This window comes from Idiotropiscis lumnitzeri, chromosome 17 (genome assembly GCF_059441095.1).
Source record: "Idiotropiscis lumnitzeri isolate Australia: NSW breed Sydney's pygmy pipehorse chromosome 17, RoL_Ilum_1.0, whole genome shotgun sequence".
Taxonomy (NCBI): Eukaryota; Metazoa; Chordata; class Actinopteri; order Syngnathiformes; family Syngnathidae; genus Idiotropiscis; species Idiotropiscis lumnitzeri.
This window is the reverse complement of record NC_142407.1, coordinates 9,862,905-9,890,648: the sequence shown is the minus strand read 5'-3', so window position 1 is coordinate 9,890,648 and position 27,744 is coordinate 9,862,905. Positions and strand designations below refer to the sequence as shown.

General features: G+C 41.7%; 2 protein-coding genes across 3 annotated transcripts; one reads left to right on the top strand and one right to left on the bottom strand.

Moving 5' to 3' along the window:
- Window positions 1-216: 216 nt before the first annotated feature.
- LOC148320133 (rho guanine nucleotide exchange factor 12-like) lies at window positions 217-18,681 on the top strand. 2 transcript variants are annotated; one of them, XM_088280102.1, is made up of 35 exons: window positions 217-804; window positions 5,065-5,156; window positions 6,008-6,095; window positions 6,172-6,221; window positions 6,918-6,975; window positions 7,050-7,252; window positions 7,551-7,655; window positions 8,429-8,518; window positions 8,601-8,711; window positions 8,792-8,890; window positions 9,241-9,283; window positions 9,636-9,741; window positions 9,837-9,974; window positions 10,170-10,202; window positions 10,287-10,401; window positions 10,479-10,584; window positions 10,774-10,980; window positions 11,063-11,216; window positions 11,736-11,902; window positions 12,343-12,489; window positions 12,833-12,918; window positions 13,181-13,306; window positions 13,393-13,507; window positions 13,619-13,719; window positions 13,800-13,877; window positions 13,963-14,038; window positions 14,484-14,651; window positions 14,890-14,977; window positions 15,045-15,116; window positions 15,419-15,492; window positions 15,642-15,947; window positions 16,306-16,434; window positions 17,351-17,502; window positions 18,002-18,056; window positions 18,135-18,681. In XM_088280102.1, the coding sequence occupies exons 2-35, from the start codon at window positions 5,139-5,141 to the stop codon at window positions 18,146-18,148; spliced, it is 3,678 nt and encodes a 1,225-aa protein (XP_088136228.1). In that variant the 5' UTR covers window positions 217-804; window positions 5,065-5,138; the 3' UTR covers window positions 18,149-18,681. The 2 variants fall into 2 exon arrangements, with proteins under 2 accessions (XP_088136228.1, XP_088136227.1); XM_088280101.1 differs by having other exon boundaries at window positions 5,997-6,095.
- Window positions 18,682-18,810: 129 nt separating this feature from the next.
- mpzl1l (myelin protein zero-like 1 like) lies at window positions 18,811-27,696 on the bottom strand. The gene is made up of 6 exons (XM_088279998.1): window positions 27,533-27,696; window positions 25,630-25,811; window positions 24,940-25,150; window positions 24,098-24,227; window positions 21,990-22,095; window positions 18,811-21,864 (listed from the first exon to the last, which is right to left on the bottom strand). Exons 1-6 carry the CDS (start codon window positions 27,603-27,605, stop codon window positions 21,769-21,771), a joined length of 798 nt encoding a protein of 265 aa, XP_088136124.1. The 5' UTR covers window positions 27,606-27,696; the 3' UTR covers window positions 18,811-21,768.
- Window positions 27,697-27,744: the final 48 nt, after the last annotated feature.

The window sequence follows — 27,744 nt, the reverse complement described above, 5'->3', positions numbered from 1 at the left end:
AACAATCACTTTGTGGGACGTTCAAATACACGCATACGTGGGCATAAAACACCTGTGAAAGAATTAATGGCGATTAAAGTTGTTAATTTTTTTGTACCATTTTAACCTTATTCTCAAACAACAAGAGTAACATACAAACATTTTAGCCTGGTTTTTAGTTGTAATTTTATCAGTGCCTCAAAGGATTACGATGAGCATTTGAACGCAGCATTTTTTTCCCTACCAAGGGGAAGAGGGCAGAGGCGAAAGCATTTCCTTCAATTTTGCATCCATGTGAAGTTTGATTGGGGAAAAAAACAATTGCTGTCGACCGAACGAGAGAAAGAGACGACGCCAATGGCACGGGACGCGACGGATAACTTTTAATTGAGACTTTTTAACCCGGCCGAAGTTTGACACAACTCCCCCCCTCATCCCTCCAGGCTCCATCCATGACACCACGGTGTCATGACGGAACACTTTCCCACGGAAAATAAAAAAAGATACAACCGTCTCGGAGTACTAAGCAAAGTAAACCCCACGGGAGTGTTTTGCGTCTTTTTTTACGGAACAAAGAGTGGGGAAAGTGGAACATAATCCAAGGAAAATGCCTCTGGAGGAGCGACAGTTGTGATTTTTTTTTTTCAGGAAACACTCCCTAAAAAGAATATAACGGACTCTGGTTGGATGTTTCAACAAGCCCGAACAGACAATTGTTCTTTTTATCACACTAAAGGGGCTTTATAAACATGTTATTCGGCTGAAATAGTTGGACAATCGCAAGGGAAGCCCAATGAGTGGGACACAGACAACGCTCACCGATAGGTAAACTCGCTATTTACCGTCATTGCATAATGATGAGCTAACTACGAAGGAGGCTGTGTTAAAAGTAAAATTACTTTGTGATGTCTGTGTGCCTTGCGCATGATGTACACGCCGATTGCACGAGAAGGTCGTGATTAATCTTTAAGCAGTGTGAAAAAATGGAAAGTTGTCAGTAGTGTTGGTTAGAATGGTAGGCAACTCTAAACTCGCTTTTTTTGTGATGCTACTTGGGAATACTTTGACATCGTTGCCATGATTTTTACTCTTTATAGCACTCAAGCAGATCGTTCGATTAATTTATTATATAATTTTGACAAAATGTTGCGATTTCAAAAGCAGCTTTTGTATTAGATGTTCTCTTGGTGATGAGCAGTGATATTTCTGGAGCAAGCGCACATTAGGGCAAACATTTCACCTTTGTGATCATCAGACCAACACATTTTTGTCACATGTGTTTAGGAAATTTCATAAGCTGCCAACCCCATAACCTAGACTTGAAATAGCGGGTGGTTGTTAAACATACTGTTTACTAACAAGCAGGACCTGCCAGAAATGTATTATTTGATTCTTCCCTTCTGGTCTTTTATCAATTTTAGAGGCAAGTGCAGTTACGGTTAATGTCATGGTTGTGCCATATTTTCTCGGCTTGATGACTCTTAGCTGTGTTCCATTGCATATGTAATTCCTTTGAAATGCTTTTGTAGCCGCCTTTTAATGGATACGACAAGATACTTATGAAACTGTGGAAGCTTTATATGGGCAAAAATGTCACAAAAAGATGACTAGAACATCAGAACTTTATTTGGGGTTGTGAATCCGAGGAACTTTGAATGGTGGTAGGTGTGCGCTGACTCCCATTTAATTAGTTTGATGACTATTCATAACACAGCCCCATACCCAGTTTACAGAGGGTGTGCACACTTCTGCAACCACATAATCTCACTTGACTAATTTTCTTCCCCTCTTCACAAATACTTTTTTTTTTATCCCAATTGAGTTGTCCGGGTATAGGTCACAGTAGTGAATTTATTTTTTTTTTTTTTAAATGATTTAACTCACCTGCTGATACTTTTCAAACCCAGTGCATGTCAAGAGACTCACATTTTGGAAGTACTACTTTTTTGCGCATGTTAATGAGTTTTAAAGAGTAAAGATAAAAAATAAAATATAAATCTTATTATAACCACTTATTGTATTGAGCAGCTAGAAGAGGCTCAGCTGAGACTTTTTGGCACAAAGCTCCATTTCCTGTTCCATGCTTGTCCTCCTGAGTTGGCATCGCACAAAAACAAAACAAAAACAAAACAAAACACCAAATATGTATTCAAAAGCGGACAACAATAGAAACGGGTGTACATAAAATAATATATTTGTTACTCGCAACCCTCTACGCTCTCTTTGTGCATTTCATGTGGTCGTTTTTTCCACAGTATGCTGAAGTTTGGCCTCATTTGTGTTCTATTATCTGAAGCAGGAAGAGAAGGAAAAGGTTGAGTTGCCCGGCAACTGCCCTGCCAACTTCTTTCCTTTTTTTTCCCCCCTCTCCTTTCCAAGCGTTTCTCAGAGGAAAGAATCCGCTCTGGGGATAGCTGCTCGTTGCTAACATCTGTGCTGTGGTGGGAAGTAACCAAGTATAAATACTTTGAATAATGTACTTAAGTACAGTACAGTGAGAGTTTTCTATAGTATACTTGCCCTTTTAGTTCCGACAACCTTTGAAAATGGACAAAAATGTCACGTTTTATAGCGCAAGTACAAGTGTTATCTATCCAAGTTAGAGGATTGTGTACTGAGAAGATTTTGTTTATCAAAATGGTTAAATCATTGTCAGTAAAAAATGTAGATTTACTTCTCTACCAAAGTACACTTAAGTATCGATAGTTTTTTCACGTTTATTTAAGTAAAGGAGTCGAATCAGTACTTGAATATGTAACTTCGACTTCAGTACACAGTGTGAATATTTCAGCCACCTTGTATCTCTGCTCTTTATTTGTGACTGAGTAGAAACTGGACAGACACTTTAGGTTAGATGTCGACTGCAGGCCCCTCTTGGCCTCTTATCAGTGCAACAACAACACTGCGCTCCGCCACGTAATTGACGAGATTTGGAGAACATGACAGCCGTTCTAAAAATAGTCAGTTTAAAAAAAATACAAAAATAAACAAGTGCTCTCAGTCCAGCGTTCTTGTTCTAATCTGATGGATAGCTAGGAAAGGATGTAATGCAATATTACTGGAAATGTATGGCAAGTAAAACTAGAGTTTAAAACTAAATAAAAATTATGGGAAAATGAAGAGCTAAATGTCAAGATTCAAAGCTGACTTGGACGTAACCAATAAGCGGGGCGCACGCACATATTCTGACTTTCTGGCCAAATTTGAACATTTTCTCTCCATTCCGGTCAAAAGCCAGGTTTACACGGAGCCATTATAAATACTCTCTTTTTTTGTTTTTGATGGTATAATGGAATTTTCTATCATGCTTGTAAATGTTATTGTACATTGAGAAGAAAACCGCAAATGTAAATCGAATTATCTCTCGGGGAAAAAAAAAAACATCACAATAGAATTTTCTCCTAAAATCGTTCAGCCCTACGTCAGACACTAATTTATGACCATGTTTCAACAAATAGCGATGACTCAGTGTGTAGTTAGATAATGCCGAATAGGGTTGCGCTCTCCCCACTCCCGGTGCTGCTCTTTTGTTTTTTTGCCCAGCACTTTTGCTCCCTCCACTGCCACCTGACAGGAAGGACTGGCGTCACGTTCAAACAATGTCTGTCGGCCTTTCCTGGCCGATGCTTCGGTGCAAGTATTTGGCGGTGGAGATCATAACTTGCAAAATTGAAATCATCTGCTTGAAATACAACATTTCTTTTACATGGTTGTCCGCAGTTGGTTTACAGCTCCAGCTGTTGTGAAATGTGCTATATAAATAAAGTTGTATTGTATTGTATTAATACAAAAAAAAAACGGTTCTGATTTTGACGCTGGTGTATTGACGTCACATTCCGGTCATATTTTGCTGCGGTTTTCACGACACAATGCCTTCATATTTTGCCTCAATATCAACACAATTCATAGCATAATATCTTTATGGTCAACCATAAATGTCTATGGTTTGTTAAAACAAAGTAATGATCAGCTCCATTCTCGAGACTGGTATGAGTCCTTTATATTTTGCATTTACCAGCAAAATTCAGAGTTGAATACCTTTATGAGTAATTATTTGCTCAAAGTTGATTGTTTTATCTTTTGGTTTATTAATACAAAGTAACACTGATTTGCTCGTTTCTTGATATCACAGTGAGTCGTCACTTCGCATTTGAAAAGATTTTTTTATTTTTTTGGGGGGGGGTACTCGCTTTGTTAAGACAAAACAACAACACCTTCGGTCTCAACTGATTTGCCGTTTGAAGCAGTGCATCTTTTAACTCATCGAGCTGCGCTCTCTCTTCCCTCAAAGACACTTGTGCACCTCGTCCACGTCTTTCCCAGCCTTGTCCCGCATTCATGAGTCTCGAGTGGAGCCAAGAAAGCTTCCTTGCGTCCCTCTCTTTCCGGGAATATGCCCCTCCGACCCAGCCTCCCCCCCATGACGTGGAGGCCATTGTTGAAAAGCCCGGGGCCCCCATTGTCACTACAGTCCAAACAAAGCCCCCTCCTGCTTCTTAAGTTGAGGCTGCCGACTTTTACTATTCATACGTACACTTTAACCATTAAGTCCTTTGAGGCCATTTTTTTTTTCCATGTTTAAAAAAAACAGAATTTCATTTGAGAAGTAGAATTGCATTTTTTTCAGCTGACATTGAAAATGGATCCTACTTGGTTGAGCAACATTATGCATTTTCCTCCCTAAATGTTTGACCCACCCAAATTTATCAACTTAAACATCCCACTGAGTGGGCTTTTCTACCACGCAACAATGAGGCACTCTACGAAAAGCCAAAGATCTTGTGACGTCTTTTTCCAAAATGATTTCCTCTCCACTTGGAACTTGTATTTTCTCTCACCGCGACGTGCGCGCGTCCATGGCGGACAACGATGCGCTTTAAGCATTCACATCGACGCAAAGTCCTTGTCCACATGCTGGCTGTGAAGTTGGATAATTAAAAATATGGGTTACCTTGCTCTTGCGCCTTCTCTCTGTGATGTGCGGCCACCCACGATAGATGAGACATTCGGCACTGTTTAATTTTTGAATCCTCAATGTAAATGCCAGATTGTATATTTTACTGTACTTCTTTTTTTTTGTCTCAGGACGCCAAGCATTCTCAACAAGGAGCCTCCAGAGAGGACGCCAAAGAGTGACAATTGCGCCGTCTCACTCAAACATGAGTTTGACCCCACCGGTGAGAAACATGCATTTTTTGATTCCTAACGGTTAAAAGTGAGGTGCTCCTTCACCTTGTAGCCGCAAGCGACTCAAACCAAGTAAAACTTTTGTTTGGTTTATTTCACACCACAGTCAATTAAAAAAAAAAAAGTTAAGGTGGTTCTATACTGGCCTGTCTTGCAGTCTTGACAGCAAACCATTAGCCACTCGCCTCGCTGGTTTGAAGTCAGAAAACGGCACTTTGGGGGCCAAGTGTGACTCACAGTGCATTGGCGATGTCTGAGAGCGGGAGAAAAAAAAATATCATTTATCCTGTCTGATTTTTTTTTTTTTTTTGCTAGTGTTAAGAGACTGGATAAAGAACTGATAAACATCATGTGACTGATTGAAGACAGATGGAGTCAACCTCCTGACTGGACATTATGTTCATTAAAGTCCAATGGGAAACGCCAGGGGGTTTAATCCAGAACCTGTGCGACACCATATTTTTTGCCCCCCCCCCCCAATTTCCAAATTGTGCTACTTTCGGTGCATTTGAGATTCTACTGTATACTTTTTGGGGAGGAACTTTATTAAATGGAGTAGTTGTAGATTTGAAAAAAAAAAAGAACAAAGTGCTTTACAAAGGCCATTTCTGCTTCAGACCCTTGATCCTTCACTTCCTGTGTGGACAATATTTCCCACCACTGCGGCAAAATGTGAAATTTGAGCGCGATTATCAAACCAAATGCTTAGTGATGCTCAGAATAAAGCCACATGTGCTCCACTACCAGCTTGCCTCATTATTCTGATTATAATTAGGATGAGTACTATGCAATGAGTGTGTCTGGTGTGTGCGTGCGTGTGCTAATAACAGGCCTTGTCCAGCGGTGCGTGATAATCCAGAGAGATGAAAACGGTTTTGGGCTGACAGTGAGTGGAGACAACCCTGTGTTTGTTCAGCTGGTCAAGGAAGGTGAGGATCTCACACACACACACACACGCACGCAAATAGGCGCAAAAACATGATTGTCCTGTTTACCGTTTCATAGATGGAGCCGCAATGCGTGCAGGCGTCCAAACTGGGGATAGAATCATTAAGGTGATTGACTGATTTATTACTTCGTTTATCATTTGAAGTTAAATGATATCACAGTTGCTCTGAGTTTTTGTTGTTCAAATGCCACTTGTGGTCCAATTGTGTCTGCCTCCAGAAAAATGGCATCACCTTTAAAAATCAACAACTGGCCAAAAATAAGAATCTAAAAATCAATCAAAATGCAGTTTTAGGTTATATATTTCTAATTTATATTACATAAGCCTTGAATTTACTTAAAATCAAATATTTTTAGTGAATAATCATACAACTACATATTAAAAATAATATATATATATATGTATATATATATATATATATATATATATATATATTAATTATAATATTATATTATATTAATTACCATTTATTTATATCTTTATCAATCATTCTACTAAATATTTGTCTATTTCTACATATATTGACGTATTTATGCATGTTGAATTGACATGTTTACATTATGTGGCATTGAATAGATGCATCTAAAAAATTATTACCAATTTTTACCTATTTCACAATTAACTGAGGAATAACAGGGCCTGGGACGCAACCCTGCGGTACTCCATAGTACAACAATGTGCTGTTTATCGGAATTAATTCAAATACTAATCCTAAATAAACATTTTATACAGCTGAAATCAACCTTTTAATCAAATCAGTCTTCATTTTCATCAGTCCTCTCCCTACATGTTGTTTTTTTAGGTTAACGGGACATTAGTTACACATTCAAACCACACGGAGGTTGTAAAGCTGATCAAATGTAAGTACGTGTGTTGTTTCATGCAGTAACTAGCGTTTTAAAGTATTAAATATTTGTACATTTGGCGCACTTAGCCGGGTCCTACGTAGCACTTACAGTGCTAGGCAGACCTCCAGGTCTTCCTCAGATCCAGCTGGAGGAAGATGATGAAGACACGGTGGATGAGGAAGAAGAGTGCGACAGTGACCAATCGGTGCAAAATTCACCGGGTGGTGAGCGATGTGGCAGCGACACCTGTAGCCCTGAAGTGAACTCACACTCCTCTCTGCTTGATGGGGTAAGCAGATGACGAGTCAGAATAGGCACTCGGTAATGAAAAAGTGTTAACGTTGACTTTCACGTTGCCCCAGTTTAAGAGTTTTCGCGTAATGCTTGCATAGACATTCTTTACACCCTGCCAAAAAAAAAAAAAAAATTACTGCAACTTAGTTGTGATGGCTTCTTCGTTTTTTCCATTAGTAAATCTACACTTACTACATATATTACACTGCCCCCTGGTGGCCAGGCACCACTATTTTCTCAAATTTGGTACAGTATGCGTTTTAATTTTTTGTATTTTATTTTTTACTGTCCAGGATGGATCCATATGCTCCAGGAACACTGAAACTGATGAGGGTGACAGAACTGTGTCTTCACCGGGGGAAGACATTAGTGACGGGCTAGCTAACAACAGCACATCGGTGGGTTAATTAGCATGGATATCTCTGTGTGTGTGTGTTTTTTTTTTAATTGACCTACGATGGAAAGCTGTTGAAGCATTCATTCGAATATCTTTGCATCACCCTCTGACATCTGGATTTTGGTCTGTTTTACTGCCGCTTCTCCGAAAGAGCATTACAAATAAATTTGACATGAATAAGATCCAGGAACTAGTGCGTTCCTTGTATTCGCTAATAAGACAACTCAGATGAAAACAGGAAGTGGACTGTACCCACTTGTCTTGAATAACAATGTTCTCATCATGACTGCTTGTCTTGAAATAGCCACCAAACTCTCCCGCTTTGAAAAGTCCCCCGGAATTCCCCCTGCCAGACTAAACAATCAATTTAGCTTAATTGTTGTCGTGTCCCGTCTGAGTTTGGATTGAGACAGTGGAGACCGCACCCCGGGATGCCCCTGAAGCCTGATGCCCCCCCCCGATGCTGTTCCACCTGCTCACACACAAACCATTATGCTAATTATTAACTACTCACTTAAAATTGATTGAAACATTTGTATTAGCATTAGCTAATTCCTGCGCATTTTTTTTTTACGTTTTGACCATTTTTTTCTCTCCGTAAGGCACTTTCAAAGTCTAGGTTGCAATAAATGTGTATTTTACTACAAATTTGTTTGGATATTTTACTTGACAGAAGAAATTGTACTTTAATTTAAATGCTACATTATTTTATAAAAAGAAGAATCCTAATGTGTTTTTATGTGTTTGTAAATTTTGAATGTCGTGACCACTCAGGACACCAGCATTGCCGGGAGCCCGCCATACCTGCTCAACCTGCAGATTATTGGCGCAGAAGACGACTACTTTGATTCACAGCAGGAGCAGGTAGCTCACACAAATTGTGCTTTTGTTTTATTTGACTTTTGTGGTTCGCACAATACAAATGTGTGTGTTTGTGTTGTTTCAGATCAACGGGCAGTGCAGCTGCTTCCAGAGCATCGACTTCCTAAAGTGTCGGCCCGCCCACCTCGCCGTCTTTCTGCATCACGTCGTTTCGCAGTTTGACCCCGCCCCCCTGGTACCGATGCCGAGATGTGACACGTTACCGGATGTGCCCAGTTGACGTCAACTTCCATTTTTGGTTGTCTTTCTTCTTAGCTGTGTTTCTTGTACGCTGACATCCACAAACAAACAAACTCCAAAGAAAGCCGGCGATTCTTCATGGAATTTCACTCCCTCTTCATGGATCGAACAGCAGTAAGAGCATCTTATTTTCTGTCATCTTGTTGTATTTTTATCTTTTATATTTTTGTCATTGTATTTTATTTCAATTGATTTTGTTTTAATCAGTATTCTTTTCCTTTAAAAGTTCCGAATTTTTGGGCATTTTTATTTTAGTATTGTTTTCATTTTTTTTCATGTTGAATAATTTCATTAAAAAATAAAATAAAATAAATATATATATATATATATATATATATATATATATATATATATATTCTACCTGTATTTATTTTTGGTTTTCTTAAAAAATATTTTAAATTGTTTAGCATTTTTATTAACAGTATTATTTATTTGTAAAATTCTCTGTGTTTTTTTGCTTGTAGAATCTGAAAGTCCCGGTGCCAGAAGCAGTCGCAGCTGAACTCGGTAAGAAGACCAAAAAGAAAAAGTTACGAATATGACTAGAGGCAGCATGTCATGAACAGTCATAAAGAGTCCTGCACCAAACTGGACATGAATCTCCAATCAGACAACACACGCAGAGCAACTTCAACCACGCAGTAGTTATCCCGCACATGTAAAATAGATATCAATGTCTCAAAACATTAGAACTTTATCATCACCAGTTTTTTGTGTATAATATTCGTCAGTTATGTGGTGACCACCGTCATGGGTGGGGGCGCCTTTAGCGCCGTCTACTGATCAGCCACCACTGTTGTGAAGGTGTACCTAATGTGGTGTCTAACGTGTATGAGTGCTTGTGTTGTGTTGTGCACAGAGAAGCGCAGGTTGGAGTTAATCCCAGAGGATGTGTGCAAGCAGTACACGCAAAGTTTACAGGACTCACTGATGCCGGACCTGCACAAGAACCTGGATGACTTCAGGTCGGTGGCAGAAAAAAAAAAAAAAGCTTGTTGCCTCATCAGCTGTGCATGTGTTGACCTGTTGTGGTGTGTGTGTTTTTGTGGCGCGGCTGCAGACAGAAGCGCAGCATGGGGCTGACCCTGGCCGAGGACGAGCTGTCCAGGCTGGATGCCGACGCGGGCAAAGAGCCGCTGGCCTGGGAGAGGGAATGCTCGTGTGCGGAACACATTCTTGCCAAGATTGAGGACATCCTGTGAGACGCGCTCACACACACATGCATGCCAACATGATTTTTTTTTGTATGCTTTAAAGACCTCCTCCACACATTGGTATCGCCAGTCATTAAAAAATATCCAGAAAATGTGTTGTCGGCCTACTGATTGGTTAGCATTTTCCTGCTGATGTGACATTAGTGTAAAGTTTGCTTATGGCAAATCTCCTGTTTCAGATTAACATCTCAGCCGTCAGAGGAAGAAAAATGGTACGACTTTTTCCACACTTGCATTTAAGTGTTTGTATGTATGTACGACGAGTCTCTCTCAATGCACGCGCATATTTTGTGCAGCCAAACGATGCAGTACGTCATTCTCACGTACATGAAGCACCTCGGCGTCAAAGTCAAGGAGCCTCGAGGCCTGGAACAGAAACGAGCACGAATCAACTTCCTGCCCAAGATTAAGGTGAGAGTTTGAACTCTCATGACTCGCGCATGGCAACTGAAAAACTTTTGTCCCCCCCCCTCATCTACTTGGAGCAGAAGACCATCAAGCCCGACAAAGAAGGTGAGGAGAAGGTGAAAAAGCCCCGTTTTCCCAACATCCTGGTCCCACCGCGCCGTCTGAGCCGAGTGGACTCCACTTCAGGTAAAAATAAATAAATTCAATAATTTAAATGTATATGCATTAATATTTTTTTCTGTATATTTTGATAATAAAACCAGATATGTAACATTTCTAGAAGTATTTTGTCCATGTGGAGATCTTTCCATCTTTACTGTATGCGTGGCAAAGCCGATGCGGATATTTGCGATTGTATTTTGCGTGTGCTTGCAGTGAACAAGGCCGCGGAGGTGAACAAGCAGCGTTCGCCGAAGCTCCTCTCCCAGACGGCGTTTGGCGCCCCCGAGCCCGCCCCTTCAAATTCCGGAAGGCTCCGTGGCAATCACCTCAGCGAGGGTTCAGACGTTTTGAGCGTCTCGTCTGTGCACAGCTCGCCCACCACTGTGGCCTCGGATGCCAGCGGGCACGACTCGGACAGCAGTAGGAAACACCCACCGGGATGCGTTCTGGATCCTGATGAGTCCCTTTTCATCTTGCAGATTTTTTTTTTCCCTCCCCACAGACATTTCTCCGTTATGCATCCAGCCCCGACTGGGCGAAGTTTCGGCGTGGGGCGACCAACAAGATGCCGTCTGCAGCCCCACCAGTACGCAATTTGATTTCAGCCCTTCGAACCTGGAGCACTTACAGGAGGAGGGCGACCACGATGCCTTCAGGTAGAATTGAGGTGTCTTGGCATCAGTGACCTCACACACGACTTTTGCAAAAATATCCCCCCCAAAAAATCTGAGAACTGTATGGGGCAATGAACTCCACTCATTGAACAACAAATAGTTTAAAAGTTGGTTTAGCTTAATGCTAACAAACAATGCAAAACACCATAGATGGGCTAAATAATTGCATTGGTATCTCAATGCAACAAGAGCCTTTGATCAATAGAAAATATTGGGGGGTACTTTTTAAACAAGCATATAATTAGTAGCTTTCGATCAATTTAAGGTCAATGTAAACCTTAAAATAACCATTTAATTTCAAGTCAGGTAGCTTCATGCTAACACAATGCGGAATGTCCTAGCAATCATTACAATAATTTTAAACCTTAAAATACTCATACGATTATAACGGCCAAATGATTTCACCTCATTAAAGTCTGCTAGCTTCATGCTAACATATAATGGGAAACATAAATTTGCATCAATGTGACTGGCCGTAGTTATGATTTTATACGTTCACAGGATGGAGGTGACATGTGCGGTGAGCACGGCGGACATGCCCAGCGAGGACGAACAAGCGTGCGAGGCGGCAGCCGAGGACGATCCGCTCAACTGGCAGAGCCTGGTGAGCCGTGACGTCCTCGCTGCGCTCCCGCCGCAGGAGATCAAGAGGCAAGAAGTCATCAACGGTGAGGCGGTGACGACGAGCCTCGAATTTAAACAGTCATCTGCATTTGAAGTTTTATCATGTGTGTGATCACCGTACGACACGTGACGGTATCGATGTGTCATGTTGTATCTTTGGAGAGTGATACAGCAGGGGTGCTCACACTTTTTCAGCATGTGGACAACGTATAAAAAAAAATAAAGTGACAAATTTCACATATGGAAAATCTACATTGCCATATTAATATCTGATTTTGGCATACCGATGCCGATGCTTTATTTTGCTGCATTTCAATGTGCTACATTGAAATCTCAATGCTATACCATGGCAATGATACATGTGGATAACATTATTTGATACAGTCACGTGGTAATGATACGATACTCGAACATCTGGCTATTGGATGGCGCAATGAGCTTCCACGGCAAAAGGAGAATGTGAATATTTGTCCTACCTGTGCAGAGTTGTTCTACACGGAGCGGGCCCACTTGCGCATGCTGAAGGTGTTGGATGGTGTGTTCTACCAGCGCCTAAGCAGGGACGCCATCTTGCCGCCGGATGACGTCAAGAGTATCTTCACCAACCTGGATGACATCATTCAGCTGCATGGTGACACACGCAACACACTCGTCTGACACCTAAAACCGCCATGTCAAAAAGTCAATCAAAAAGATAAATGACTAAAAAGATAAGAGTAAATATTTTACTAAATGAATCCTGCACCAAATACGTTTTTTGAATTAAAATGCATTGTCCAAACATAAATAGCAATTGGAAGACATTGCAAGTGAAGCAGATTGTCTCCCGCTTACTTTACGTGTGTGTTTGTGAGTTGGAAGGACTTGAGTTTTTCAACAGAGCTTCATTTTACCTATGAAAGTAGTTTGTGCTCATTTGTAGTTAATGTCATCTTATGTAATTTAATTGTTTCATCGTTAATTTTTTCTCCCAGTTTCCTTTACCGAGCAAATGGCGGCCATAAGGAAGAGGAGTGAGACGTCTGTCATCGGGCAGATCGGCGAGGATCTCCTGGCTTGGGTACGAGCACTAAAAGGAGAGCTCACGTTCACGCAAAGTTTTTGTTTTTTCAAAACTGCTGTTTTATTTTTTAATTTGTTATGTGATTGATTAAAAGTTAAATTAAAAGTACACATATATGAACTGACAAAGATGATAAAGGACATTTTTACTAGTTAGTTAATGATATAAATGTAAGAGGTAGTTTATTCAGTTGGTTTTAACAACTCTATATAATAACTTGGTGTGTGTGTGCGTGCGTGCGGGTGCGTGTTTATTGCAGTTCAGCGGCGAGGAAGAAGAGAAGATAAGACGTGCGGTGGCAACGTTCTGCAGCAACCAACCGTCTGCGCTGGAGCTCATCAAGAGCAAGAAGAAGAAGGACCAGAGATTCAGCTTGTTCATGCAGGTGACAGACGATACGCGCACGCTAACAAACGAGCACAACTTTGCGCTGCTTGTTCTGAGCACTCCGGCGGCGGCGTTTGTGTTTAGGCGGCCGAGAGCAACCGGCTTTGCCGCCGGCTGCAGCTGAAGGACATCATTCCCGTGGAAATGCAGCGAGCCACCAAGTACCCGCTTCTCTTGGACAAGATTGCCAAGTACACAGGTCGGCACTGCGAGGCTCTTTTTGGAGGATTTTAACCCGCCGCAATTTTTGTGTGCGCACTAATCTTACTTTGAGCAACTACACAAACGTGGTGGTGTCTTTTGTCCGCAGAGGACAAGGAGGAGGCGGAAAAGGTGAAAAAAGCTGGCGAATGCTGCAGGCTGATTCTCAACCATGTCAACCAAGCGGTCAAAGAAGCAGAGAACAAGCAGGTGGAAATGTCATACTTGATCATCTGTTGAAAGCAAACGTGAAGTTGTACGTAAACAAAAACTTTGTCCAACAACAAAAGCGGCTGATGGACTATCAGAGAAGGTTGGACATCTCATCGCTAAAAGCCAACGAGAACCCGCTCATCGCAGAGTTGCGGGTAGGAAGATCCAAAAGTTCAAATCATCCAAGTTTCTTTTTGTGTTTCTGGGGCTGGACCTGATCAAATGTTGATCATCCTCCAGAATCTGGACCTGACCAAGAGGAAGATGCTCCACGAGGGGCCGCTCTCTTGGAAAGTCAATAAAGACAAAAGAATCGGTACGGGCACATTTAATCCTGTTTTTTTCCACTTCATATTTCTAAAAGCCCTGCGAACGCCTTAAATTAAAAAAAAATGTTATTCAAATAATTGTTTCAGCCCCAAGTTCATCATCAGTTTTAATTTGTATATGTATATGCTATGCTAAATTTTCTTCAACAATTTTCCTGCAGAGGCCACAAGATGGCACTACTGCTCTATGAGACATGACGACTGCCTATCGAAATGAAACTCCTCCTGCTCATCTCAACGTAGTTTGTTTTATACTAGTTCAGGGCTTTCTTTCGCCTAGCACAAATGCATACAAAGTGAGGCACGGTGAATGCATTCTGGTTTAGTGCACCCGGAAAGCTCTTCATATTTATAGATTTGCCAAATCTGGAATGAAAAACTGAGTTGAATCCATTTAGTGTGTTTCACGCGTGCATGTGTGTGCGTGCGTAGATCTTTACACGCTCCTGCTGGAGGACATCTTGGTGCTTCTTCAGAAGCAGGACGAGCGCCTGCTGCTCAAGTTCCACAGCAAGAATGCGGCGAGCGCCGCCGATTCCAAGCTCAGCTTCAGCCCCGTCGTCAAACTCAGCACCGTACTCGTCAGACCCGTCGCCACCAGTAATCACCCGCCCTCCGTATTTATTTACAGTCAAGCGCACATTTTACTCTTTTTCAAGCTGAATCTCGTCTGGTTTGTATCAAATAATTTTACTCCCTAATTCTTTTTGTCTATGTAACATGGGTTGGTGGGTGTTTCATGTTCGTTCTCTATGCCTGGTGTTCTTTTATCTGTTGTCTTGCTGCTATTGTTACTGGGTGAGCAAGTGTTGCTTTATGATCCGTCTCCCGTCTTCAGACAAGAAGTCCTTCTTCGTGCTATCCATGTCGGAAAACGGGGCGCAGATCTACGAGCTGACGGCTCAGAGCGTGTCCGACCAGAGGACGTAAGTTGAGCGTTACCGTGACGACCGCCTTGCCTCGCCACGCCTCATGGCGCTTTCGTCCCCACAGGTGGCAGTGTCTCATCACGCAGTGTGCCGACTCCATAAAAGCTAATTCTCGCGGCAGCGACACGCCCACACAGTGAGTGTCGTCCTACACTTGTCTTTTTTTTTGTTTTTCTGAACGTTGTATTTATTTTTGTTTCATAAAATGGGTTTTTGGAATAATGATTAAAAAAAAAAAAAGGGGTTTTCTAATGAAACTGACTTCAGTCCTCAATAATCGTACAATATTGAATTTGTTGGCTTTGGACATGAAAGCTGCCATCAAATGGTTTGTACATTTCGTCAGGATTTGAAGCGGTCATCTTTGTACCTTTGTTCCGTTTTACTATAAAGGTTTGTAGTTTTCTTTGTTTAAACTGATTTTTTTTTCCTCTCTAGAGGTGAGCAGGACGCCATTGAGATCATGAACTGTGAGATGGACAAGCCCAGCAAAGACGGCACCGAAACGCCAGGTAGCCGACCGACCTTTCTCTCTTTGTAATCATTTCTTTCCTATCGCAAGGCAGCGCAGACCTCGGTCAAGGCCTAAACACTTGAATGGACGCACTTTGCTGCTCATAGTTATGCCGCTTTCTAATCAAACCCCAAATGATCTTCTCAGAGTCATCTGACATTCCAGTTTCCCCCGCGACAAACCCCTTTGACGGCATCAAGTCGGAAGACGAGGATGAGGCTGAGGAGGACGGTGAGAAGGAGGAGGCCGACGAGAGAGCAGTTTCTGCGGAGAGAAGGCAGGGAGACGAGAAAGAGGAAGAGGAGGGCGAGGTGGATGAGGAAGAGCTGGAGGCCTTCCTCGATGCTCAGCTGGAGGACGAGGAAGAAGACGAGGACAATGAGGCGGAAGCTTCGTCCTCGTCTTTGGGCTCGTTGTCCTCGTCCTCCAAAGCCGAAGAAGCTCTGCGGACGTGTAAGTTGAGGACCACATTTGCAACCAACCCACAGCTAGACACGTGGAAGGAAGACAGTAATTCTAAATATGCTCTTCGTCATTTTACAAAATGACCGGAATGTCCTGTGAATGATTACGAACTTAAAAAAATTTAAAAAGATCCAAAATCCAGGGGGGCGTATTGTACAAAGGTCCAGCAAAAACACCAAAATGCTTCACGTTGTACAATAACGGCAATATTACAGTTGCCATGATGTGGTCGTCGTCATGTTACAATATTAAAAGCAGCTAATGGCCGTCCCAAAAATAATTTTAGAGTTACATCCTAGTTGCAAAACATTTACAGTGTGTCCAAAATGTGTGTTTGTGTTTTTAGTGGTGCTGCTGAAGCAGCTTGTCTTCCAGCACATGATGGGCAGGCCGGAGGAGAAGGCGACGCCTCAGCTTCCGCCTGGCGGCACATGCCAAAGCTTACGCCAAGAGGACGCCCAGACTGAACCCAACGGTACGCCTCTCATTTTGTCCGCTATGCGAAACTCGCGCGAGAAAAGGGAACATTAAATGTCACGCCTGTCATGAGGAGACGCCACTACAAGCACGCTAAAGCCTCAAAGTCGTGATGTTTAACGTTACTTTGCACCATTCAAGGCCAGGACACATTTGGTCTTTGGATGGGAATGTTCAAGAAAAGTACCATTTGTGTTTTGGGGAATGTTGGAGAACAAAGCAAATTTGTGGTGATGAAAATCTGTCTTTTAAACTGAATTGAATAACAAAACACAACCAATTCTAATTACAAATAACGTGCAACACCACCACAAATTTGTGTTTTTTATGTGAAGAAATGCTTAAAAAAAACAACATTAAGTTTTGGTTTTCATTTGACGTAAAGTTTAAGAAAATAACTAATTTGCCTCTTTTGGTGTGAAGTAATTTGAATTTCTATTTGACATGAAGACAAACAAGAAAACAACTATCAAATATGTGTTTGAGGGCATGTTCAAAAACGCTTCAAATTTGTGTTATTTATAGTTATGTTTTGTTCAAAATTCAAGGAAACACAAATTTCTCTTCTAATTGGCTTTTTGAGTTGAATCTTCTGTTTTTATTGGGACTTAAAGTTGGAGTCAAGTTTTGATGGAAACTAATGTTACGGAAACGTAAAAATGTTTTTTTTTCCTTTTTGACGAAGTAACATGGAAAACCACAAAGTAAAATTTGTGAACATTGTTACGAGAACACAAAACATTTGGAGTTAGTTAAGTAACACCTGTGCGTTCTATTTTAAAAAATAATTAACATTCAAGCGAAGTACTGGTTATACGTCACAGCATGTCGAACAGCAACGGATGACTTTACTAGCGAGCTACCTTTCGTATTCGGCTTGAAAGTGTTCTTGCGGTATGATACTCGTACCGTAGGCGAAGTTGATCCGGCCGGCGGTGACGACGACGACGGCACATCAGTGGACATGAGTAAGCTTCTGTCGTCGGAGAACGGCGGCCGTCCGAACCTCAGCAGACGTCTGATGACACACCTGCGCCTCCTGCAGGCTGACCTGCAGTACCTCAAGGTACAGAAAATCACCCGCCTCCATCATGGGCGGGGCCTTACGTTCCAATAAGTGAACACTTGTGATGTATAAAAAGAATTTTCAATACAACCATACTTTTATAGTATTTGTGGCACTTGACTTTTTTTTATGACTTTTCTGACATTGTAGGAGGATAAACGCAGTGGATGAAACTAAAATATTGTACAAATACTAAACTACTAAACTGCTCAGTTTTTGTGTTTGCGGTAAACGGATGCCATTTTGTATTTCAAACATGTAAAAAAATACAATTAATCGGAAAAAATGTTATTCAAAGTACCAGAAAAATATTTTAGACATACCTATATTATATGTTCAAAAGAGAGCCGTGGTTTGGTTTGTTAAAAAAAAAAACTACTAATATTTCTTCATGAGCAGTACTGGCAGCACACAGTGTCGGTTTGTGTTTTTCACAACAACAAAAACCTTTGTGTTGGGTGTCAAATTGAGTGCTGAAAATGTTGCGCCGTACTTTCAGGAAGTCGAGCTGAAGTACAAGGAGCTGCTCCGGACGCCTGCTGACTCTGACGACGGTGTGTTTCACGTCCACTTGTGGTCTTTTTCCTAACTTTTCCCACTCGTCACTGACTGTGGTGTTGAACGCTTTTCAGATGGGCTTCACTGAAGAGGCCATTGCCGGTTTTTCGGGCGTCATATCTGGTCCTCAAGGCGCCACTTTTCTCTCTGACTGCTGTCAAGCCATTGAACACAAAAGTCAAGTGACAATAATTCCACTGCAGTCATTTTGAAGATTCACATTTTCATCATTTGAACACTGGACGCTTACCAAGTACAAACCTTGTGGCTGGGAATCCTTGCTAAACGCTTCTTTGGCTTTGAGTTCATTATTATTGTTGTAAAAAAAAAAAAAGCAAACACTCATAATCCACAAGACTGCACATGAGAATTTGTGGCTTGTTTCCTCCCATTTTAGCAAAAGTATAATGTAAAAAAAATAATTGTTTAAATCATATAAACCTTTAAACACACGATTGCTGTTAAGTCTTGAAAAATTAACTTATGAAAATGTTTTTAATTTCTTGTATTCATGTAACACGCAAAAGATTCTAATGTACGGGCTATTAATCGTCTTTTAGTTGCTGTTTTTAATTATATTGTATTTATTTTGTGTATGTGCAACGTCTCCTGTTAAATAAAAAAAAAAGGTGCACAATTCTTTTATGGTCTTTAAAGTTATTATATATACACATGTACACACAAATTTATCTCTACGATTACTAACTGCTTGAAGGGGCTTCTGAATGCAAATGAAAAGACAAGACAACATTTGGCCAGAAATATTTTTTTATATAAAATTTGAACAAGTGGATACAGAACAGGCTATTATGTGTATAAAAAAATACAATAAAAGGAAAAAAAATCTTATCTTTTCTATCTGAAGCAGACGTTCAAGTTAGCTGATGAAATGTAAAAGGCACTAAATGTACAACATTCCAGTTTGTTTGGGATTTCTTTTCAAACGAGAGGCCAAAGTCATACAGAGATGAGAAATACAAAAATAAAAATCACAGGGCAGGTTTTTGTCTTGCGTATTTAAGACGTAGTGCACTTTTTTGTTTTAATTTACAACAAAAACACTATCGAATAGAACAACTATTTAGCACACACAGAGCCGAAAAGCGTAGCTGGGACCGTCCGTCTTTTTATAATTTATACTTTACAACACCACGTGGACGACGGCAACACACACAAACAAAAATGTGCACGCGCACACACACACACACACACAGCCCCCAGCAGCACAAAACCACAACTGAAAATATATATTTAAAAAAAAAAATAGACAATAGACTAGCTATTCTACAAGCGGGTTGTAGGTGTAGATGCTTAGCTTAGTGAATTTATAAAATAAAAAGCTAGTAGTGCCTGCAACAGTGAAGCAGAGAGTGCTAACAAGCTCGGGTCCCAAAAGATTTTCAATGAAATGTGTCATTAACATTGACTCGACAATGTTTTTGGTCAAGTGTTGATGTAATTCGTTCAACGCTTTTTATTCAAATTACGGATTGCGCAATGTCGGTAGCTAGCATCTAATTTTGCACAGAGTTGTAATGTTTTTAAAAAAAAGTTTTTTGTCGGACTATTGTATTTAATGGTGTCAATTTCTTGTAGAAAAATGTTACATTTTTTATGGGGGCTAAAAAAAATTGTATTTTGACTAAAAAAAAAAAATCCCCATTTATTTGTAATTGTACACCTATTCTCGTAATCTGGGGGGAAAAAAAGGAGATTTTTTATTGTTCTTTGATTTACTTTTTGAAGAATTGTATTCCAAGAAACCGTCAAGATTGTAGCAATTTCGTGAGCTAACATGCTAATTGGTATCGCAACTGCTGACCTCGGGTGGCGCTGTTTTGTCACTACATGTCATCGCTCCTGCAGGCACAGCTTTTGAGCACAAATAATGACGGGAAGGGAAGCAGAGCGCGCTCATGAGACTGGAATGCACTTTGAGTAAACAGCAGCAGCACACATGAAGCCCGTACATACGTGACGCATAGCACACGGGAATGACACGTTCACATCCACTCAATTTGGCGTCAAGAAATAAAAACGAACTTTAAAGCTGGATCACATATGACCATGATTATGGCAAAAATGTTTGGCCCGTTTTTGTTTTTCTAGAAAAAAATTCAATGCTTACACGTCACCAGGCATTTTTCTGTTACAGGATCATCACGATCGTCGATTGCATGCGAACACCTCAGGAGAACATTTATCATATTTGTTTTTGTTTTTTCAACATCCAGAAGAAACATTTTAAAATGTAGTTTTACAGAAATTAATTTTCCAATTTTTTTTTTCACTTCAAATGTGCTAGAGAGGCGCGGAAGAACGACACTGACATGCTTTCACAGTAACGATAGTTAGCCAGCCCATCCATTAACAGCGAGGCTACATGCAAAGTGGTTCGTGCGCAAAAAAACAACACAGTGAAACCTTCCAAAAATATCACCCCAGCCTGCAGTTGTTTTGCTGTATTCTAGTTTTACTTGCTTTCTTTTGAACATGTCCTGCTCAAATATTTGTTATAAATTTATCTGACTTTGAATTTTTTTACATTTGTGTAATATTACAAAAAAGTATAAAATTTCATGTTCGCATTCTTCTCTGTGAAACCTTGTTCCTGAAAACAAGGCCTGTACACTTTCTAATGATTTGGCGCGAGGTCAAATGTAAAAATTTGCTTTTTTGTTTCACGTTGGAGGTTTCACTGTATTGTTATACAATAAATATCATAAGAAAAATTATTCGCCGTGCGGAGCCAAAAATAGCGCCCGCGACCAATCTAACGTCAAACAATCCAGCTTGGCATCAGCTGGCAGTGGCTGTGATTTCCAATTGTAGCACCAGTCCAAAGCGTTTTCCCACTGCTGACAAAAGTTGACATAAACTTGATGGTTTTTTTTTCTTGGGATGGGCGTGACCGATTAATATTTGCATTTTGTCGTCGTTCTCTATGTGGTTGTCTTTAAAGGGGACACAATTACATCTGGAGGCCTGCACAAGACGCTCATCTCTTTTTAGGGCACAACTTTTTGTTGGAAAGGTTGTCAAGTAAGCGGTCGGCAACACGGACAAGCCAAGGGTGGCATCGCAACGCCCAAAAATTGCCCCGGTTATCATTGGCGGCCGCACCAGACAACCCAAATTGTGACAATTTTGCAGCCTATGTCTCCTTTAAAGTCGCTTCTGCCTTCAGTAGTGATGGTTTAAATTTCAATAATTTTTCCGACAATTATGGCAACATTTTTGTATTTTCCTGCTTTGTGAACTAATTATAACAAAAACTTCGAATTGAGGATTTTTGTCCTGTATTTCCTGATGTGAAAATGTGAAATGAATGGAAAAACAATTTCAGTCTATTCAACTAGTCCAAAAGTAACAAGATTTTTTGTCCATCGTCACAGCTCATAAAACAAAATCTCGTAGGCCGGGAAGGAATGTCGAAAGCTTCTGAAAATTCCTGTCACTGCATCCAAAAGTGCAGCAATATTTGGTTGACGTAAGGATACTTAAAAAACAACCCAGTAATGACGACGCAAGTGTGGATGTGATGGCAAAGGATGAAATTAAAACAAAAAAAAGAAAGCAAAGTCGTCCCTGTACAAAGAAGCGAGCGTTGCTGAGAGGTCTGAGACTTGAGAGTGCTTGGGTGTGTGTGTGTGTGTGTGTGTGTGTTTTGGACTTTTTGTTGCGCGTGGCTCCCCCCCTCAGTCCGTTTCAGTTTTTGCGAATGTCGGCGTAGACCACAGGCTCCATCTTGTGGAAGGAGTTTTTGCTGCCCGAGTGGTCCAACTGGACGTATATCACCGGGCCCTGCCACAAACACAACACTTGACATCATTTCACCGCCATCCACACCGCCGATCCCCACACTGACATTCGCCGGACGTTCTAGCGTTTCAATGCCCGGGGTCTGCTGGGATCCCCTGGGCTCCTACCTGCACTTGGCCCGGCGGGCTGGGACTCGTGGGGCCCTCCAGCTTAGGCTCAGTCTTCTTGATGGGCTGCGGAGGTGGGGCGCGTGCGCTTTCCAAGTTTATACAGCTAGTTTGGTGGGTACGGTTTCGCCACGGTGTCGTTGTTGCACAATGGAGGGACGAGGACAAACAAATAATGAAGCAAAACAACAGACAAGAAAAATGAAAGTAAGTGATGAGCAAGTGGGGCACTAAAGCCACGTGGACGTCACACTACACTACTCCCCAAAATTTCAAGATGAAATTATTTCCAAGGATGTCCACTTCTTTGACTTTCCACGAGTCTCTCTACTGCAACCAGCTGATGACGCAATAAAACTGTGACATCTGGAGTTTTGCCTGTTTCACTGCCACTTCTCTCCGCTGTCCTGCTCAGAGGACACTTCCAATCTCTCTGGTAAGATGCTGACCAGCAGATTCCAGGAGAGAGACAAGATGAGTCTCAGAAAGGAAAAGAGATGGACGTCCTTGTTTGCAGCGCATTTTTGCTTCATCCTGTAATTTCAGCCGAAAGCCAAACATCTCAATCTTTTTGCGAGTAGTGCCTGTTGCTTTGTCTTTCTTCATCCAATTTTTCCCTAATGAGGATAATAAGCAGTATATGAAATGAAGTGATGAATGGGTGGCTGGAACTTCCTCGTTTTCACATTCGTCGAGTGGGATACATGCTTACCCAAAATCACATCCATTTTGAGCAATTACCCTGTGGTGTAGGTTTTGTTAAGAGGGATTTTGTTTTTTCTTGGATCTGCACATAAAAGGGTCAGTCAGGAAAATCTTTCAGAAACATCCAATAATCTGGCTGAATTTGAGCAGGATTTTGATTTCTCGGTTTTGATCAAAGTCGGTCAGCCAAGGCTCGATTATCGAAGGCTTCTTATTTTGAGCGGCTATCCTGTGGTGGGCAAAGTGTGATTTTTCCTGCCTGATCTGCTTGGAAATGGGACAGGGGGGAATAGACAGGAAAATCGTTGAGACCGACATTCGGGCCAAACAGAGCAAGAGTATGCGTTAAATGGTCTTGGTCTAGTGGAAAGCCATGTGAGTGATCAGGCCAAATTAGCGTGCAGCGTGTTAATGTGGCATAAAAGCGGGACAAACAATGACGCTGTGAGACAAAAAGACAGATGGGAACAAGCGACACCAGCGCAAACAGTAACCCGGAAGAACGCCAAGAACCACGGCAGAATGGTGGCGACGCACTCTGGTGTCGGGTGTAATTTGGTCAAATGCTTCAGAAGGCACCCTGTTCGTTCAAAGCCGCCCACCAAAAGTCCTTCAAGTTAGGTTTCCACCAAGCGCTTTGGATTGGTTAGCCGGTTGCCAAAGAAAAAAACGTTAGTGATCAAAACATGATCCCAGCAGCCATGCGATACGTTAAGAGGCGTACATATTGTTAGGTCGGCGCTATCATTCAGTTATCACAAATCTACGACAAACTTCAAATGCACTTAATCTTTACAGGTGAACTTTGACCTTGAAACTGTTGAATGAACATCTCCAAACGTAGGATGTTGCCACAGACTTCATAGCGTCATCAGCGGGTTGCAACACAAACTACAAGAGTCCGCAAACACAAGTAGAGGGGAGATGTGAAACGGCAGTAAGCCAGGCCAAAATCTGGATGGCTTTTGGCAGGTTACACACTGGAAGAGTCCTCTCCGCAGGAGAGCGAGCGGGAAGATCAGACAAGTGAAGTGGTTGTAAAACAGGCCAAAATTCAAAATGCATCTTATAGTGCCATCAGCAGCTTTTAGCAAGGGTCAAATTAAGTTCACCTGGAATGATTTTAGTGCAATTTAGTCTCATTGTGAAATTTCACCACAATGCCCAATTTCCAGAACTTTTTTTTTTTTTTTATGAGTATAGTACAGGATGGCCGAGTGGTCTAAGGCGCCGCGTTCAGGACCCAGTCTCCCCAGGAGGCCTGGGTTCGAATCTCGAATTTCCCCATTGTGGGACTAATAAAGGGAATATTATTATTATTATTATTTATTATTGTACTAGTGGTTGCCCCAAAAAACTTATTAGAGCAAGCCTTTTGGATGCAAAAAGACGGGACGACCTACCCTTCGTAATCGTGGCGGTTGTGAAGGACCTTCATGACCACGCAGACGGCCACGAGGACGAGCACCAGCAGGGCCAAAATGCCACACACCGATCCTACGATGACGGCCGTGTTGCTCCGAGGAAGAGATTCTGCACAAATACCCCAAAACATTTGCGTCAAGGGCTCGTGCACAAATTAGTGAAAATGTGAGTGTGCGCGAGCGTGTTGTTTACAAAAAATGTAACGACTGAATACAGTTCATTATACAGCATGGGTTCATGATTGTGGACATGCCTGATGTATGTTTTTGCTGCTTTAAGATCGCTTCTGTTTCAAGTTCTTCACTGTCATCTTGTGGCGTTCAAATGTAATTACAAGCCCACTCTTAGAGTTCTTTTGTCTACGCTACCATGACGCATAACCAAATCGTACGCGGTGTAAACTCAATCTAATTGCATGTAAGATCCTCCATGACAATTTGTGCGTGTGTGTTGGGACACTTTTTCTCAGGGTTTTAGTTTTAGACGTTTATTTGTTGCTAGGGAATGTTGTCAAGTGAGGCAGGCAAGCCACCACATGCAGGCGCACGCTTTCCAAGAACTGACAACAGACACAGAAGAATGTTGACCCGCATGACAGCGGCATGATACAAGACTCCCTAAAAGTTGGGGTTGTTTGATAAAAAAACAAACTCATCAATGTAATTGTATTAAATTTAAGTTCACAATTGAACTGTACCTGGGAATTTATTCTTACCCATCCCGTTAGCAAGAGCCCACCTATGACTTTGAGAATTATCCTGATATTGCACATTTTTTTTTGTGGCTCATGTAGCCGTTATCAGGGTCGGGCGGCGCTCACCTCTGGAGACCACGCGCAGCTCCGTTCGAGCCGGTGTGCCCATGAAGTCGGGTGGATTCTTCACGTCGCAGAAGTAGGTGCCGTTGTCGCTGAACTGGGCCGGGTTAAGTCGTATGGACACGTCCCTCTTGTTGATGTCACCAATGAACTGCACTCTGTCTTTGAACTCCTTTGGTGCGGGGGCCGCTTTCCCATTGTAAAAGTAAAAGATCTGCCATGAAAGGAAGGAAGGAGGGAAGGAAGGATATATTGTCATTGTCCACCCCCTTGGGCGCTAGCATGAAAGTCACCGCTTCACAGCCCATGAGAGTGCCAATTACTACTTTCCTATTGTCCTTTTTCTCATTGGAAGGAATTAAACTGCGATCAATTCATTCCAGCCCTTAAAACTCACCAGCGTCACGGCTGAACGACGCTTGAAAATTTTCTAAACAAGCTAATGATATTTTGACTCTTCTCTGCAAACACAAACTCTTTGCGTCATTGCCTTTAGCCTCAACCACAAGGAACACACAAATACTCTACATCCTGTTCCTCATTCACAGATAAAAACAAACGTCACACGTATTTATCTGGTGGACTTTTTCTTTGGCTGTTTTGGGGACATGAACAGCAGGGAAAAAAAAAAAAAAGCATCCTTTGGAGCCGCTTGAAGATCTTTAAGGTCTGGTTCTGCCCACCCCAACTCACCGCATAGGGCGCCTTGGAGAACTGGTTGTCGGGCTGACTGGACTGGAAGTTCCAGGCCACGGTGATGTGGCTGCTAACAACCTCGTTGGACTTGAAGGTGCAACGGAGCACGCACGCCGTCCCGTTCTCCACTATCACCTCGGGCTCGGTGTAGATGTCGATGGCGACGGTCGGCGTGCATGCTGAAAAATGGAGAAAGTTAGCTCTGCATTGCCATTTGGGGTACGAGCGAGCCAAGCAGCGTATTCGAAGCGCACTTGTGCTTTAATAAACAAAAACTACTTGCAGTTCTCAGAGTGCTTGCTGTTTGTCACGAGCAGTAAATTTGATCCATAAAACAAACAGGTATTAATTAACATTATATTTCAAAAGGTTCACCCAAACCATATCATTTTATCAAATGAAAAATGTAATGAAGAACCGCCGTTGTCTGTGCTTTGTGCAGACATACAAAAAGAAAAAAAACATCAGCCTTAGGGAAATTAGCAAAGTTTAAAAAAAACAACAACACGTTAGCATTTCATGTTTAAGGAGTGTTTTTTTTTTTAAACAATTTTAGCAGGAACTTTTATGTGCATTAAATTTAAAGGAAATCATTGCGAAGTTTCGAAAAATGTTTTCTATTTCCATGCACGGCATTAAAGTTTGGGACGCAGTGATTCACACAAGCGTGCCCATATTTCGCAACGGAGAAGCGTTGGTCAGCCCTTGCGCCTATCAGAGAGTCAAAAGTAGAAGTGACACTTGCCACGGGTGCCTGACGAAGCAGACTGGCTCCATATTTGTGTGCAAATATATAAATACATTTACAACTAACAATGGGATTTGTGACATATCATGCATGCATGACTAATTCTGCGATTTCCACCATGGCTGTGATGTTTAAGACATTTTTCTATACATCAATTGACACATTTTCTGTATCAATACTGTCACTAGAAAACAAGCAGCTATATTGTATTGTGATTTGGTCAGCAATTCCCATGCATAGCTGTGACATATCATCAATGTATTGCCAATATTATCAATTTGTGTCGATACATACTCAGGTCTAGTGCCATTCGGCAATATCGCAATATTGACGTCAAGTATCTCGATAAGGATATGGTACCAGCTTGTAGGCAGACCCTTCAGGAGAACGATACTAAGCGAACGTGTTAGCCATTTTTACCGTGTGCATGTTTGGCTGTTGTCTCAAGAACATTTAAGTCAACATGAGCATGAAGAATAACATGTTCGTTGACAGAGAACTGCGGATTCCCACGCGACACGTTGACGTCACCAATCGTTGGTTTTTGATCACCCAAACGGCAAATTCTCTTCCAATAGATAGAAAAGAGCAAGGGTCATTTTTATTTATTGGTGAAATTAATACATAAACGAACTAAAAATACACATAGAATGATCCACTGAACAGCCTGCCAGTTACGTCAGAGAAGTGTTTTTGTGTGTGTGCGTGTTGTCTCATTTTAGCCGTTTTCGTCACTTAATGTTGCAATATGTTTCTCTACAAATACCAATTTGACTAACGGACCTAGCAAAGGTTGTTTTTGTCGGGAGAACAGAGCAGTTTAACGAATTGTCCCATTTCCAATGTCCCAGAGAGGCCAACGAGGGTTGTTTGTGTTTTGATCCGCTTTTGCCCAAAACCTCCAACTAGCGCACACGCGCAATAGAAGTCGGGTCCATACGATACTTCTTCTTAAGCGAACCGAGTCGGGGACGAGTTCGGCCGTATTAATGAGAGCTAAATATGCGACATTAATGTGGGAAATGGCGTAAAGGTGTCTCTCGTACGTGATCCTCGAGACAACGTCGACGAGTGTCGTGAAATCACAACCCACCCGAGGAAAACCGGGGAAAAAAACAACACGCACACATTTCATCACTAAATTACACTCACCTGAGAAAATTAAAAACACAAGTCCAGTTAAGAAACCATGCATGGAAATCTTATCGTTCCGTTTACGCTCCATTGTGTCGTTTAAAAAAAAACGAGGAGTTTGTGATTTTTTCCCCACCCTCTTCACAGAAGGTCGATGTCTTCTTCGCAGCCGAATTAAGGACGTGCACTCTTCCACCGCCCTGTCGGTCAACCTGTGTAATGCATCATTA

Excerpts from the sequence above, each read along its gene's own strand:
- LOC148320133 (XM_088280101.1), top strand. The coding sequence starts at position 773 with ATGAGTGGGACACAGACAACGCTCACCGATAG. Across the intron at positions 10,203-10,286 it reads CCGTCAGAGGAAGAAAAATG|CCAAACGATGCAGTACGTCA; the intron begins GTACGACTTTTT and ends TATTTTGTGCAG. Across the intron at positions 16,435-17,350 it reads CGCCCAGACTGAACCCAACG|GCGAAGTTGATCCGGCCGGC; the intron begins GTACGCCTCTCA and ends CTCGTACCGTAG.
- mpzl1l (XM_088279998.1), bottom strand. The coding sequence starts at position 27,605 with ATGGAGCGTAAACGGAACGATAAGATTTCCATGCATGGTTTCTTAACT. Across the intron at positions 25,151-25,629 it reads TCTCCAAGGCGCCCTATGCG|ATCTTTTACTTTTACAATGG; the intron begins GTGAGTTGGGGT and ends CTTTCATGGCAG. Across the intron at positions 22,096-24,097 it reads AACCGCCACGATTACGAAGG|CTGTATAAACTTGGAAAGCG; the intron begins GTAGGTCGTCCC and ends CCACCAAACTAG.